We start from the raw sequence: 16,452 nt of genomic DNA on the forward strand, positions 1-16,452 counted from the left end.
GTGAGACTTTGAGGATTCTTATCAGTCTTAAGATCATTTTGTCACCATCTAACCATATGCTATATTTACACTGTGCCATCCTCCATCCTAAGTTGTCTACATTGTGTTCGCACATTAAATGTATCAGTGATATACCTACAGTATCTCCTACGCACTAAGATACTAGTAAACATCTATAGATGTCCACAGGAATATTCCATAAGTACTATGTTCAAACAGAAGAGAAACTTAACCAAGGTAACAAAGTCAATCAGTAGCTGAAGGCACGAGAACTGAAATGTAATTTTCTTTAGCTCAGTGGTTCTCAACCTTCCTAACACTGCAACCCTTTAATCGTGTTGTGGTGACCCCAACCATAAAATTATTACCGTTCCTACTTCATAACTGTTACATTGCTACAAAGTTATGAATTGTAACGTAAATAGGTTTAGAGATAGGGGTTTACTGAAGGGGTCTCAACCCACAGGTTGAGAACCTCTAATTTAGCTAAACCCTCGCATTTTGTTCTGTAGAACCAAACATAGAAAATAATGTTCTAGACTGTACAGAAGCTGGAAACCATTATAAAGCATTTCTACACTCAGAGTGCTCATATTTCTAATTCTCTCAATGACATTTAAATTCTGTTCATTTTATTGACTTTCAAAGTAGAAGAGATGGGGAAAGCTTGATCTCATCAACACTATTATTTCTTCCTTTTTAAACAGGTAAAGCAACCTTAAGCATACTGAGTACTGAATTTGTCAATGACTCAAGAACGATCAATTATTAGCCTTGCATAGTGGCACATACCTTTAATCCCAGCAACTAGAAGGCAGAGGCAGGCAGATCTCTGTGAGTTCAAGACCAGCCTGGGTCTACAAAGTGCTTTCTAGGACAGTCAGAGATACATTTCAAAACAAGCAAAATTGAATAGTAGAAGCCAGAAGGCCGGTTGTGGTGGTATATACCCATAATCCTAGTACAGCACAGGATAATTACAAATTCGTTGGCCAGCCTGGGAAGGTGCTAATAGGCATATCCAAAACTAGAAGCCAACCTTTGAAACAGATAATGGTAATACTTCCAATGTTCTGTGTCGTTCACAGGAGAGAAAGGTTGATTGCACAAAACAGTTGCTATACACTTAATAAAGACTTCAATTCTGCCTCTCATCTTCGCCTCCCCCACTTTTCACCACTTTTTACTCTCATTCACTTAAACCTTTACTGATCCAAACTCTGCCTCTGGGGTGAAACTAAGGCTGGGAACCATTTGGAATTACGGAAACTGATTTCACATCCCTTATCACTAACTCTTGAACAAAATTTGTCACGGACAAAATCGTAATTGCTTAATCCGGAACAAAAGCCAAAGGGAAAGGGAGGGGGGCGGTGTGTGAATGGCAAAGTCGTGTACGCTTGTAACACTTGGACCAGACAGATCAGGACTAAAATGGAGCTATGCAAGGAAACTTCATACTCTCCAGGGCTGCTCAGGGAAGAAAGGCCAACGTCACGCGTGCCTCTGAAGCTCCTGTGCTCCTGTCAGTGCGGAAGAGCCCTCCTGCACAGGGTTCCAGCTCCGCGGCCTCCGAGCCACGGAGGGGCACGGGTACCTTGTGGGCGGAAGCGGTGCCGCTCACGACACCGCCCCCTCCCACCCTGGCCCAGAGTGGAAGTGACGAAAGCCGCCGCGGAGTCACTTCCTTCTGGGTGGATGAGGAGGAGCCCGAGCTGCCGCGGAGGAGTCCGAGTGGAGACGGACGGCGCCGGAGAGGTGAGGCTGGCGTCGGCGGTCGCGGCCCGCGCGGGCAGGACGGAAGGGACGCGGATGAGGGCAGCCGTGGAAGCCGCTGCGGACGGGCGGGAGCGGCGAGCCCCGCCGCAGGCCGGGAGGGTGACCGAGCGCCCTCGGGGAGTCACGAACACCTGCAGACGCGCCTGCGGGCTCCGAGGGGCTTGATGGGCATGTCGGGGGCCGGAGGATCGAGAAGAGGGTGTCCAGCTCGGGCGTCGCACAGCGCGAGCCCACAGACACCAGACTGAAGGGTGTTCTGGAGCAGGGAAAAGGCCCTGCGATCCGACAGCGCAGTGTAGGAGTTAGTCCCGGACAGTTTCCCGGAGCCTTGGAGAAATCGGTGTTTCTTCAACCCCATCATCACGGAAATGGGAGAGGAAGCTCTGCCCATCCCTGGTGCCTTGTTACTTGTGTATATCCTGTGTGTGCCACTGTCTTTCTGTTGCCTCTTTCCTTGAGCCATTTATCAGCTCCTTGATCCCGAGGGTTGTCATGGACTGAAACTTACGGTTCTCTTTTAATGTATTTGTCGGGAAAGAAATTGCAGAACACCTAGAGGAATTCTAGGTTAGATGAAATTTCCAAGATTAGGAATTTGTCCCACCCCACCCTGGGGCCTCTGAAGCACCTGCAACCGCTCCAGACCTGCTCTTATCGGTGCTGAGGGCTGTCCACCCTGCAGGGTAATGAGACTGAGTCAGGTCTCTCCTCCTCCGTCATTCTCGGTCAGTTTCACCCTTTCCTCCTCTTCGCTGAAGGACTGACACAAAGCTGTCTGCTACTAGGAACGGGAAATTTATTGAGGAACTATAAATCCGCATGGAATGAATTCAGATCCTAGTAAGATGCCTTCCTTCACCGGCCAGGCGGCCTGAAATACCTACTTTATCCTTAAATAGATGACATTACTTTTTTTTTTTTTTTTCATGAAATTTTAGGAAAGTGACGTGTTTCTTGTATAGAGTGGCTGTACACAGGACATGTTTACTTTCTGTAGCTCAAAATATTGTTGGAAGGTGAGCCTGGTTTCTTACTGGAAAATGATGTCCTCCATCTCACACAGTTCAGGAGATACTTAGATGTTTCTTTTGAGTAAGGGATTTGGATTTCCCCCCCACTCTTTAAGTTGGTGTGTCTGGGTGAACTCAGGCTTGTGTATCTTGGCGTCTGGGCTTGTCTACTAACAGAAAACAAACTGTGTGGCTTGCTTTTGCTGCCTTTTTGGACTTGTTTCACTGTTCCCTTCCCTGTCTTATGTTGGAGGGGTGGTTGGTCACACGTAAGAAAGCAGATATTAAGGACAGTGTTTATACTTTGTGGCTAAGGTCAGGTGAGAGATAATTATGGCTTTTGAGGCTGATGACCTGAGGACCATCATCTGATGACATGAGGATTACTAGTTTAGAGGTGACATGTTTGAAAGGCAAAAGAAGGCTTTGAAGTAAAGGCAAAAAGAAGGGTGCTGGGGGGGAGAGACTGTGCCCCCAAAAGCCTTAATTAGATAATTCATAACATCTCAAAAATAATAGTGTGACTTGTCTCTCTCAGCAGGAGGGCGAAAATGAAAGCAGGCTGTAGCATCGTGGAAAAGCCAGAAGGAGGTGGAGGTGAGCAGAAGTTCTATCTCTGATAGATCTGGAATGTCCCTTGGTGGTTCCTGCTCTCCCCACTTGGGCTTAGTTGACAAATGCTAGACCAAGACTCAAGGCCTCAAGGCCATGTACATCTCGGTAGAATGGCTGTAGGCTTGTTTCCTATGAATAAACATATAGCTTATGCCGCCCACACATGTTTATTGCGCGTTTTCATGTCTGGGGATAAGATGCTTTCTGCCATATGTCCCTAAAGCGTTAGTTCATCTTTCTTCTTTGTTCCTTTTGTAACTGTCATGTAAAGTAGGTAATCTATGGAAAGGTAAGGAATTAGGGTCTCTGCACTGCTACCCAGCTTGTATTAGATGTCAGTGATTGCCACAAGTATGAGTAATTTCTCCATCCTTTCCTCTCCTCTTCATGGTGAGTCTAGCTGACTGGAAGGGTGTGTTTGCAAAGTACTCTAGAGATTGTGAGCTGTGGAATGTGGAGGTGGGGGTACTGGCATGTTTGTGCCTAACTCCTAGCTACTTTGATCTTGCCCTTTTCACTCATAAGGGTATCAGTTTCCGGATTGGGCCTACAAAGCCGAGTCTTCGCCAGGCTCGAGGCAGATCCAGCTGTGGCACTTCATCCTGGAACTGCTGCAGAAGGAAGAGTTCCGCCATGTCATTGCCTGGCAGCAGGGAGAGTACGGGGAGTTTGTCATCAAGGATCCAGATGAAGTGGCTCGCCTCTGGGGCCGCAGGAAGTGCAAACCACAGATGAACTATGACAAGCTGAGCCGGGCCCTCAGGTGAGAGAAATGAGTCCCCAGATATGTGGCATTAGCAAAGTTGGAAGGAAAGTATGCGGTTCTATGACTGTTATCTGAAAAGGTATCAGGTGAGGAAGGACTGCACTTAGTGAGTGGTGTGTGACTTGAAAGTGTGAGTAGAGGTGTCGGGGGTGTCACAAGAGGTGAAGGGGGTAGGAGGGAGTGCCAGTGTGGCTGGCACCAGCTCCCGACAGCTGGTTCTGCTTTGTAGTGGGTAAGAATACATGGCGAAACATGGACTGGGACTCACTGATAATCCAGAGGATTAGTGTAGACTTCCCTGTTGGGAAATTCCTACCATTTCTTTGCTGTAGGCTCTTCTATAGAAGAAGTGAGAAGGGAAAAACCAAATCCTGCAGGGAAGCTTGCTAAGTGGCTCTGAGCCTAGCTGTTCACACACCAGAGCCGCAGCCTCTGTGATCAGTCCAGGTTTGCTACAGCATGTCCGAAGAATGAACACTCTTAAGTTCTCTCAGTCTTTCTTCTCTGTCATCTTTTAAGTTTTATAACTCTTTAGTCCTCAAGGGGCCAGCAGGTAGTTTATGATAGATGCTACTTAATAGAAGGCAGGCCGAAGATTCCAGGAAGATGGACCTTCCCTGCCTTTCTCCATTCTCAGTCGTGTGAGTATAAAATCTGTGCAGTAAAATCTTTGCTGGAGCCTCCCACATCCTATGTGCCACATTAAAGGTCAGCAGGCCAGAGTGGTGGTGGTTTCCAGATCATGCCATGTCCCACTTGCAGCCGTAAAACAGGTTTATGGTGCTTTGTTTCTGCCTTGCGCTTGAGCTCCTGACTGACCCCATGAGGTTTCTCAGAAGATTTATCTGACCCAACCCGGGCAAGAGAGAAAGAAACTGCACAGTTAGTTATTCACAGTAGGGCAGGAAGGAAGTGAACTGTAGATCGAAACTGTAGAGAAATGAGAAGGTTAGAACCGAGGAAGGTGTTTGGGATCTTAAAGCAGGGATGTCAAGCTCTAGCCAAAGACTACAGCTGAGCTGACACTGGATGAGAAAGGTGAGCTCTTAGGTTCCCAACGCCTAAGTCCAAGGCCAGGCTACAAAGGAATGGTGGAGGTTTTTTGTAAGCAATGCTTAGAGCCAGAGTTGATCTTAGTAATTACTTGAGTGTAGCAAATGCTGAGCCATGTGTTCTTCCTTTGTAGATACTATTACAACAAGAGGATCCTTCATAAAACCAAAGGGAAAAGGTTTACTTACAAGTTTAACTTCAACAAGCTGGTGATGCCCAACTACCCGTTCATCAACATTCGCTCAAGTGGTAAGATGCAAGCACCTGGGATGGAGACGGGGTTTCGAATTCTAACAGTGAAGTAATGTGATCCCTTCGACTTCCTCAGGTCCTCCTTACTCATCTAAAGGGGGTAATTGGCTGTGCAGGGCTCTAAGAGGTTTCTTTAGTTTATTTGCTTCCCTTTTATATGAACTACGTTCAGTCTCCCAGATAGCACTGAATTCCCTTTGGGGAATGAGTCCATAGCTTTACTAATTCAACCTATTGAACTAAACAGAGCTCAGGACTCTGTTTTAACACCTTGCCCAGTGGCTGTTTCATAGCTGTGAACCTGTTTCTACAAATGTTTCCGATTTTCTATGAAACTGCATGTTCTCCCTTATCACGTGAATGTCATCAAAACCACAGCATCCTTGATCAGAGAAGGGGAAGTTCACATGCTCGCAGTGAAAGGCCGAGGCTCTGATGTTCCGCAGCACTCAGCTGCGTCCCTGGTGCAGGGCTTTGGGCTACAAGCAGGCTTTCCCATCCACTGTCCAGGTTACAGCTTTGCATCACAGCTCGGCCTCTCAGTCTGCCCCTCGATAAAGATGCAGCCACTTATAAAAGTGTCGGATGTAGTTGATTGTGAGATTAGAGTTTTCTTTTTGCTTTGGGGGTTTTTTGTAGCTTGGTTGGGGGGCAGCAGTAAGGATGATAAATTATCCACCTGCTCAGGAGTCACTTTTTTTTTTTTTTTTTTTTTTTTTTTTTTCACATTTGAGACAGGTCTCACTATGTAATCAGCTGGTCTTGAACTTTACTCTGCTGTCAACCTGGCCTAGAGCAGTCTTCCTGTCTTATCATCCAAGTGCTAGGACTACAGGTGTCAGGGACAGTCTTATCGTTGTTCTTTGTGGCATTCTGTGCATAGAAAACGTGACAATTTTGAATAAAAAGTCCTCAGAGGTTGGCAGAAACTTAAAAATTAGAGGAGGGTGTGGCTAGGAGGATCTAATACTCAGATGGTCTGTAGATGTGTAATTACTGCACATAACAGGTTAGGGCAGCTTGAGCCTGACTGCTCTCCATGCAGCTCCTTCTCTCCAGTAACTGCTCCCTCCTGTCCCTGGGGCATGCATTTGGGGGTGGGGGTTGGAATGCACCTCTAATTACAACCTGTTTTCTTTCCCTGTGCCTAAGGGAGCTGCGTTAGGAAATCAGTGCTGTCCTAGCCCCTGGAATCTTGTTTCCTCTTTCTCACTCTGGCTTCTTCCCTGTGAGCCTCTAGAGAGCAGGACTCCAGATGGACTGCCATCAGTCTTGCAGAAGTGCGCTGGCCCTCATACCATTGCACTCCAGCTCCCGAAACGTTGGTCTTGTTCTTTGATCCCTTTTCATCAGTTGAAAGCCCAGAAGTTCAACCACTTAGACAACTTGAATAATATGTCTGTCCATCCACCCTGGAAGTAATCTGAATTTTCCAAGGCAAGGAATCATGGATTCTGACTCTGTAAAAAGTTCTTCCGGTCTGCAGACCTAACAGTAGTTAGTGGTCTGGCACACCTGTTATTCCAAAAGCTGTTAAACCACCAGTGATATTAAATAGGTTTAAGATGGTAATCAAAAGTCCTGGGGTGGCCATAGCTCAGAACAGCATTTGCCTGGCACGTATAAGGCTGTGGGTTCAATTCTCAGTACAAAACAAAACACCAAAATAATTCCAGGAAAAGCAAAACAGTGAGCCATCCCTTTAGGCTGTTGGTTTCTTGGCATAGATGACACTGAAGAACTATGACTGTTTGTTTACAGAGAACTTTGCCCATGTAGACCAAGTGTTTAAGATTAGCATAATGTTGATGGAGGAAAAATAATGTTAACCATCTACTTAGTAGAGGTGCTTTGGTTTGGTTTAGTGAACTCCTCTGTGCCTAGTAAACTATATCATGATACTATACAAAGGACAAAGTTAAGTCAGCAGAGCCAAAGGCAGAATGGGGCCAGACCTTCATCCCACTATTAAAATCGTGCTTCAGGTAGTATTGTACACCTTTCACACGATTAGGACTCGCCCATGCATTAACCGCTGTGCTAATCCCTAAAGAAAACAAAGGAGTGTGGGGAAGTTCTCTTCCTCCAGGAATCTAGGAGCTTAGCTGAGAGATAAGATTCTAGGTTTGTGTGATGGGAAGTAGGGGGTGTGTTAGAAAGTAAGTCCCGTGACTTAGACCCCAAAGGCCAGAGATTCTCACTGTTGGGCCAATGTATGGAACTCTTCTGGGCTTTAAGATAGAATTGAGCATGGTAGAACAAGCTTGCAGTTTTGGCACTGAGAGGTAGAAGGTCCAAGGGTCCAGAGTTCAAGGTCACCCTTGGCTGTTTAGCAATAAACCATAACCTGGGCTATTCTGAGACCATGTCTCCAAATCCCCCAAAAGACACTTCAGGGTGGAGTATTCAGTGTTTGAGTGGTGGTGTGAGACTTTTAAAGACTAAGCATTGTTTGCACACCTATAATCTCAACACTTAGAAGGTGAGGCAAGTAGATCAGGAGAGGTCAACATTGGCTATATGATGAGTTTCTGTCTCAAGAAGGTACACCTGTGTGCAGTATATATCAATATATATATAATATCACATATAATATCATATATATATCACATATAATATGGCCCACATGTAAATAAGTATTTAAAATTTTAAATTACTGAATTTTGATTTTTTTTTTTTTTTTGAACCATTAAAAATTAAGTCAGGCCGGGCAGTGGTGGCACATGCCTTTAATCCCAGCACTTGGGAGGCAGAAGCAGGTGGATTTCTGAGTTCCAGGACAGCCTGGTCTACAGAGTGAATTCCAGGACAGCCAGGGCTACTCAGAGAAACCTTGTCTGGAAAAACCAAAAAAAAAAAAAAAAAAAAAAAAAAATTTAAGCCAGGCATAGTAGCTTATGCTGGTAATCCAAACATTTTATTCTGTATACTCTTTTATACTTGCGTATGTATATTTGCCTAAGAAGCATTGGGATGATACTTGTTTAAAGGGGTTAACTCTCAGTAGGTGGGGACAGGGCAAGCTAAACCTGTCTCTCAAATTTGCCTCTCTGCCACCACCCTGAGTTTTAATACTTACTTTGGAAAACTTGAAACCTAATGAAGAACTGAATTGAGAGCAGAACATTGCCATGCCCTCCACCTGATGCCTGGTGGCTAACATCACTGCCACGTGGGCTTTATCTCTGTTTTCAGACACTTTTTGTAGCTAGAGATTAACATGCAGGTGCCATAGCTTTTCTCCCAGAAACAAGAATGTTCTTTTTCTATAACTGCAATAACATTGCCACACCCAGGAAATTTAGTGTTTACTCTAATAATAATATATATAACACGGCCTGTATGTAAAGAGTATTTACATTTCTTAGATTTAAAACTCTGAATTTTAAAAAATTTTTTGAACCATTAAAATTAATCTAGGCGTAGTGGCTTGTGCTGATAATAAAAGCACTTGGAAGGCAGGCAGGTGGGTCTGTTAGTAGCCAAGACTATATAATAAGACATTGCCCCAAAAAGAACAAACAAGTTTTATTTTAACAACGTATGTTGTGCTATACACAGATGTGTTCCAAAGGCCTCACAGATATTAACTATTTCTCAAATACTAGGTCTGGTCTTATTATTTCCTACTTAAGAAAACAGGGCCAGAAATTTAGAGACACCTGGGAAGGCTCAGGTGTGGACCTATGCAGAGAACTTATTGCTGCGTTGTTTATGGAGGAAGTGCCAACAGCTCCAGCATATTATTTACACTAGTTACAAGGTAGAAGTACTCACCGAAACATTTTAGCAGGAGGGTTTTTGTTTGCTTGCTTGCTTGCTTGCTTGCTTGCTTGCTTGTTTTTCAGACAGAACCGTAGATTTGACACCTCAGTATATAATGCACAAAGGTGGGGGGAGTTTCCGTGAGTCAGCAGCCACCTTCCGTACATCGCCCTCCTTCTACCTTCCTCTATCCCATAGAAATGCATTTGGAAATGACTGTTATTCCTCCGTACAAGTGTGCAGTGTGCCTTAGTATGTGTATAAAAACCAGAGTAGACTCCATTAAAAATAAAAGCAGAACCAACTTGACTTAAGCCAGCATCTCTGACTTGCTGAGGAAACAGAACTTCCTTTTCTTCTCCATGTTCTCCTTATAGCTTACATTCTGCCTTTTGGATTATAAACACATTATTTTTCACTTTTAACTATAACTTCTTTTAAGTAATTTTAAAAATTTTTTTGTCTATATGCTTTGCCTGTATACATGTATGTACTTGCACTGTGTGTGTACAGTGCCCGTGGAATCCAGAAGAGCCAGACTTTGAATCTCCTGGAACTGGAGTTACAGATGGTTGTCAGCTGCCGTGTGGGTCCTCTTCAAGAGCAGCAGGTGCTCTTAACCACTGAGCCAGTTTTTATAACCTTTAGATAAGACTTATTAAGTCAAAGAGTCAAAATTATAAAAATAATGGACTCTTGGTTGCTTTAGTAAACTAAGGAAGAGATCCGTTGGCCTGGACCCAACTTAGCTCTATTCAAATCATATGCAAGGTCGTGTGTCTAGTTCTCCTAATTATTAATCTTAATAATTAAGGAGCCTTTAAAACAAGGCCTACAGGAGAACTGTCCCTGGCAGGTTTCACTCAACCATGAACACCAAGACAGCCACAGTCCCCCACACAGTGGCTGCTCAGGAGTTATGCCCGAGAACAACTGTTGTCAGAAAGTCTGACAATGTGTGTCAGGACTACAGTTGTCTTTTCCCCTGTACCACCAAACTTTGACTGTTCACCCCCTCCCTCCCTTTTCCTTTTATCTTTCCTTCCTGTATGAAGAACTCTTTGGACATCATCATGTTAGCAGCCACTGGTTCCTCCCAGGAATTTCTAGGGTACCTGAAAGGTTCAGGTAGCAGCTTTCTTACACCTTTATTTAGGGCTTTTAGGGGAAGTTGAGAATTTATGAGCTTTTCAAGTTAATATGGTACAGTAGTAGTTTCTTCTTAGAGTTTGAAATTTGGTGGTTGAACTTGGTTTTTTGATCCATCCTAATCTCAAATCACAGTAATTTCCCTGCCTAAGCCTCCCGAGTACTGGGATTATAAGCATGAGCCATCATACCTGCCAACAGTCAGACTTGGGAGAGCAAACAGTAGGTCATGAATTTTCTCCCCGCCTCCTTCTCAGTGCTTGAAAACAACACAAGGAAATACTATATAGGACTCGTTGGATTCTAGATACAGAAAGACTAAGATCTCTGAGATAATGATTGTCTATTACAACTCTACTTCACTGAAGTAGGACCTTGTCCCTGCCCATTTATATGAGATACAGTCTGGGTTTTCAGTGCGACTATATGCATGGATTTTGTTTGGCTGTGTTGCTGCTGGGTTTGATTGGTTTATAAACACAGCCAGAATTACGATGGTGAGAAGAGCTTTACTCCTGAAGTTGAAAACAAATAGGTGGTATATACACATGATAGAGTTGCCAGGCAGAGGCTCTCAGGCCCATTGGGATATAGTTTTTAGTAACAGGCAGTCTCTCTTATGAAACACGAACATTGCTCACAGATGGGTAGCATGGCGTGTAGGAAGGAGGACCATGTGAGCAGTAAGGTAAGAGGCCAGAGGAACGTGAAAGCTAGGCTGAATGGAAAAGCTGAGCTACGGCCCTTGAAGGCTCAGGCCTCCCACATCAGCCCCTGAGTGCTGGGATTGCAAGCCTATACCACCACACCCAGCCTGAGCAGTAGTTTAGACTGGGTAGAAGGTTTGTTTCCTGTAGTCACTTAATATGTGTGCTAGTGTAAGGAAAGGTGATGATGGTGAGTGACCAGGTAGCCAATGCTGACTTCTTTTCTTTTCTTCCATCATAGGTGTGGTTCCTCAGAGTGCACCACCAGTGCCAACAGCCTCTTCCCGGTTCCATTTCCCACCTCTAGACAGCCATTCTCCTACTGGTGATGTGCAGCCAGGGCGCTTCTCTGCTAGCTCCCTGAGCGCTTCTTGCCCCGAGTCAGGTGGTACCACAGATAGAAAGGTGGAGCCTTCGGACCTGGAAGACGGCTCAGCCTCTGACTGGCACCGGAGCATGGATTTTATGCCCTCTCGAAGTGCTCTTGGTGGAGGAGCGATCGGCCACCAGAAACGCAAGCCTGACATAATGCTCCCTCTCTTTACTCGGCCAGCAATGTACCCTGACCCCCACAGCCCTTTCGCTATCTCCCCAGTCCCTGGCCGCGGAGGAGTCCTTAATGTCCCCATTTCACCAGCCCTGTCCCTGACTCCCACCATGTTCTCCTATAGTCCCTCACCAGGCCTGAGCCCCTTCACCAGCAGCAGCTGCTTCTCCTTCAACCCAGAGGAAATGAAACACTACCTTCATTCTCAAGCCTGTTCTGTGTTCAACTACCATCTGAGTCCTCGGACTTTTCCCCGTTACCCAGGGCTCATGGTCCCACCACTGCAGTGCCAAATGCATCCTGAGGAGCCTTCCCAGTTCTCTATCAAGCTGCAGCCCCCACCGGCTGGACGGAAGAACCGCGAGAGGGTAGAGAGCAGAGAGGAGGCCACACGTGGCTCTGTGCCTGCCAGCGCTCCTACTCCCTCTCGGATTAAGGTAGAGCCGGCCACTGAGAAGGATCCTGACAGCCTCAGGCAGTCAACCCAACAAAAAGAGGAACAGGCCCAGGAAGTGGACACCATGCAGACCAGGACCATAGAAGAGGGAAAAGGCACAGCGTTTGCCCACCCCTCACCCACCTGGCCCTCTGTTTCCATTAGCACCCCCAGTGACGAACCCCTGGAGGTGACTGAAGACAGTGAGGACAGGTCTGCCAGGGAGCCCGGTGTACCTGAGAAGAAAGAAGATGCCCTGATGCCTCCTAAGCTTCGCCTGAAGAGGAGGTGGAATGATGACCCTGAAGCCCGGGAGCTCAACAAACCTGGCAAGTTCCTCTGGAATGGGGCAGGACCCCAGGGCCTGGCTACAGCGGCCACTGCTGCCGCTGATGCTTAAAACCACGTGGAAGAGAAGCTGTTCATATTACAATCAAAATACATATTTATGTAGCAAGATTCTGGGGTGGGAGGTGGGGTTAAGCTGGTTTGATAATTCTGGGGCGTGGACTTGTACTTTTCTGTTGGGAATGGGACGAGTATCTTGTGTTGTATAATAAGTGGAGTATGAACACTTTTTCCTTGGACATAGGGAGGCTACAAACTTTGGGGAAGGAGCCTGTTTCCTGTCTCCTCAAGCTGCCTGACAAGCTCCATACAGGCCCACACACTGTAGTCCCTTACAGTTCAGGTTCTGTGGTCTCTTCTATTGTATTTATACATACAAAAAGCCCATACTGGGATATTTTGCTTTGAGAGAGAGAGATAAAAGGAAAAGGCTAGACAGTTGTGTGGTGAGAAGAATACTAAGCATGTTACCTGAGTATTTATTTCAGGAGAGAAAAAAGTTAATTGCAGTCTTACTCAAGTGGGGGACATTTAGGTGGTGGTCTGTACTTGCCCCTCTCTCCCTTCTCCCTCTCTGGAGTGTGTATGTCACGCGCACACACACCACACGTGAGCTCTCTCCCACGCATGCGCTCTCTCTTTTTCTCTTTCCCTGGGGGGAGGGTAACACATGCACATTCAGCTCCCCCCCCCCTTTTTAGAAAATATTTTCAATACACATGTGTGTACTGCCAGTTATAATGGGCAGGGAGGGCACAGGAGACCCCTACCCCCAGCCCCTCAGCTTCAGAGTTGAGGTGGGAAGGCAGCCTGGCTGCGAGGTCCTCGGACTTTCACCTTCTTCACCTATCAAAAAGCCATGAGGAGTTGTAAACTCTTGATCAGGGAAGGAAGAAGAGGGCAGGAGGAAGTAACCCAATGCCTTTAAAAACAAAACAAATGACAGAAATGGTCTTCGCTTTTCTTTTTCCGTTGTTGGTTTGGTTTCCCACACCTAGCGTGACTGAGCACGTTTTATGAGGAGCAGGATAGCGCCGCTGAAGATGTTTTTCTGTTGTGTGTGGTTGTCTTACTGTTTTCTTAAGTTGAGCCTTAACTACGAACATGCTTTAAGATGATACGGGTCTGTCAACATAAACCTGTGAAGGGCATGAACACTGTTCAGATAACCCAGGAACATGAGGCACAGTCGAATTCCTAGCTGGTAGTTATTCCCTCTGATGTTGCTCGTCCCGGTGGCGAAAGGGCAGGATTGTGGGAATGAAAGGCGGATGATAACCTGTAAACACAAAGTACTGCTTGTTGAAACTGAAGGAAGAGCTAGGAGACCAGATGCCAAATGGTCTGGGAAAGGTGAGGGAAAGAGTTGGTATCTGCCCTGTGTTGGTGTTGCCGGCCTTGTGGTTCCCCTTCGCCCAGATTGTTCTGATTGGTTGACTATTCCCAAAATACAGTTCACAGGCAGAAGTCGTTTCTCCTTGGGAAATTCCCTTACAGCAACTTCAAAGGAATGGGAAGATACTAATCTTATGTGGAAAAAAAAAAACAAAAAAAAAAAAACACTAGCACTGGGGTAGAGAGAAAGCAACAATAGCCAACTGCCTCTGTGCACATGTATGCCCTGAGTAGCTCAGAGCAGCAAGAAGAAACCATTCCATATCTGCTGAGGCAAGGGATGACATTTGGGCATCAGAGCCGTAACTCGCTCCACCACCTGAGCCTGGCTAAGAATTCTATGCCAAGTGACATTTGAGTGTTGTCAAAAGATGGAGTGTTTGGGTTTGGTTTAGTTTGGTTTTATTTTCTTTAACTGAAGTGCATGCACAAAGGAGCTCAGGAGACATTAGAACTGGTGAAAGACGTTAGCTGACTTGACTGACTTGAGGCTGTCATTGCTATTTCTTGATGAATGTCCTATAACTTGGTCCAGATTCCATGCATGTGTGAAAGGCCAGGAAAGGGACCGAGTGGTCTCTGGTGACCCAGGCTTTGGTCAGCCACAAAGGACACAGCATTCCTGCTGCCTTTGGTGGTTGTTTTGATCAGCAAACAAAATCCTTCTCTGCACCTTGATGGACATCTGAATCAGAAAGCAAGCCCAGCAGGTAGAGGAGGGCTCTCTGGTTGGTGTTGCCCATCAAGTCAGGGAGGCCAGCTGGCCACCGGTTGTCTCCTAGTGGGGACAGCCAGCGAGCATCAGTGTGAACTCAGGAATAGAAACATGGGGCCTTTAAAATGAGAGGAGGAAAATCCATGATGCATACCTGTAACCCCTAGAACCCAAGTGCCGGAACTCATTCTCGATGCTGCTTCCATTTGAATAAAGCCACTGCTTTTACACTTGAAATTGAACTCCATGGAAAATGCTTTTGGACTTTTATGAAACTATTTGCTGTTTGTTTCCTTTGATTGCCATTCCACCAGTAATTTCTTGGTTGATTGGCACTGCACACAGTTTGGAGTTTGGATCTGGGGAAGGGTCTGTCTGCAGAGCAGAACTTGGGCTTGCTCAGGAAGTGGACCAGGAAATGTAGCGATCACTGATACTTCCTGGGGCAAAGGCATGAGAATGTCGTTCTCTCCCCAGCCCCATCCTGGCAGTTCCTGCCTCCAGCCTGGTATGAAACAAGGCAGCTGCCTTCTGTGAGCACGGCATTGTCCAGCAGCCAGGGCAAGGGACTAAAAGCTGGACCTACTTCCCTCCCTGGGTCTTTTTCCCCCCTCTAAATTTCGTTGTGCCAAATGTGTAAAACTTTGTAGGTGTAAATCTATTGCAGTTTCACTAATCAAGAGCTTGTTTATTTAAACAGTTTGCTTTTTTAGCTGTAAAGAGTGGTAAACTCTCAGGGCATCAGCATCGCTGAGCTCTCCTTTTTTTCTGAAGTAAAATAGAGACATGTAGAGTCTTCCCTAGATGTCTGGCTGCACCTCATTAACCCCAGCTCAGTAATGCAAGGAACCCTAGTGACCCGTAGGCCAAGAAACTTCCAGAAGCATTAAAAAAAAAAAAAAAAAGTTATATTCCACTGCCAAGTGGATAGTCATTTAGCTGTTTGTCCCTTGTTTTTTTATTTATTCCGTAATTATGTTTGTGCTTTTTCTTTTGTGAGCAGTAGTGAGGCATATGTTTTTATGTGGCTTTAGAGAAAACTTCAGTCTTCAAAGAGCTGTTCTAATTAGTTCCTTCTTGGAAAAAGTTATGCGTTAATTTGTTTCAAAATATTTAGGTATTCTTTGAATTATAAACTTGTAATGCAGGGATTTGTGAATGAGACGTTCACGTGTGAAGATGACGTCACTAAGCATCTGTGTACACAGAATAAGATGTGTATATGTACATAAAATATAAGGGATCTGAACACCATTGTGCAGTGCCTTTTAGATGTTCTGCTTTCTAAAGTCTTCAAATTTTTTGCATATATATTATATATATGATGTAATGTTATAGAAATATATGTATAATATACATATTTTTTCCAGGGGTATCTGATAGCTCTGTATTTTGTTATGGAAGTCGAAAGGAAAAAAAAAAGTATTTTACCTCAAAAATTAAAGTTAAATTTAAAAACAAAGGGTTTTGCTGAGTATTGATTTTGTTGTTCCTTGTACACTGAGCCAAAGTCTACAGGCCTGCAGGGGGGGCCGCAGAGTGAGGGGTGGGTCTCTTGACAGTGTGGAAGTTTCCTTGAGTGAGTGAATAAAGGGTACTGAGCCCAGGAACAGGAGTAGAAAGAAATGCCTGCATATTGATTGTAGTGAGGATTCTTTAAGCCACATGGTCGCCTGTGTGGAAATGTCAGCCAGACAGCTCTGTAGACTGAACATGGGAGTCCTTGACAGAGAGGTGGAACACAGCTACTAAAAGCTTACAGTTTCCTGTAGGGTGGTGGGCATGATCTGGGCTTAAGAAGCAAATGGCATTTGGAACAAACCATAGACTTAAGTCACTCCAAATGATGGGCATGACAGTGTGTGCATTATAAAATGAACACAGCTCTGGGATTGTTTTCTTAGGATTTTTTTTT

The 16,452-nt window shown here is 45.3% G+C and overlaps 1 protein-coding gene across 4 annotated transcripts; it reads left to right on the top strand.

The window, feature by feature from the left end:
- Window positions 1-1,628: 1,628 nt before the first annotated feature.
- On the top strand, window positions 1,629-15,999 carry Etv3 (ETS variant transcription factor 3). 4 transcript variants are annotated; one of them, XM_034500513.2, is made up of 5 exons: window positions 1,629-1,758; window positions 3,328-3,386; window positions 3,930-4,167; window positions 5,357-5,472; window positions 11,338-15,999. In XM_034500513.2, the coding sequence occupies exons 2-5, from the start codon at window positions 3,341-3,343 to the stop codon at window positions 12,477-12,479; spliced, it is 1,542 nt and encodes a 513-aa protein (XP_034356404.1). In that variant the 5' UTR covers window positions 1,629-1,758; window positions 3,328-3,340; the 3' UTR covers window positions 12,480-15,999. The 4 variants fall into 4 exon arrangements, with proteins under 4 accessions (XP_034356404.1, XP_034356406.1, XP_034356405.1 ...); XM_034500515.2 differs by having other exon boundaries at window positions 1,645-1,758; window positions 3,331-3,386; XM_034500514.2 differs by lacking the exon at window positions 1,629-1,758 and adding an exon at window positions 1,769-2,175.
- Window positions 16,000-16,452: the final 453 nt, after the last annotated feature.

Source organism: Arvicanthis niloticus, chromosome 4 (genome assembly GCF_011762505.2).
Source record: "Arvicanthis niloticus isolate mArvNil1 chromosome 4, mArvNil1.pat.X, whole genome shotgun sequence".
NCBI classification, from domain to species: Eukaryota; Metazoa; Chordata; class Mammalia; order Rodentia; family Muridae; genus Arvicanthis; species Arvicanthis niloticus.

Bases quoted from the DNA above. Each gene is read 5' to 3' on its own strand.
- Etv3 (XM_034500513.2), top strand. From the start codon at position 3,341: ATGAAAGCAGGCTGTAGCATCGTGGAAAAGCCAGAAGGAGGTGGAG. The intron at 3,387-3,929 runs GTGAGCAGAAGT...TTCACTCATAAG, and splicing joins AAAGCCAGAAGGAGGTGGAG to GGTATCAGTTTCCGGATTGG. The intron at 5,473-11,337 runs GTAAGATGCAAG...CTTCCATCATAG, and splicing joins CATCAACATTCGCTCAAGTG to GTGTGGTTCCTCAGAGTGCA.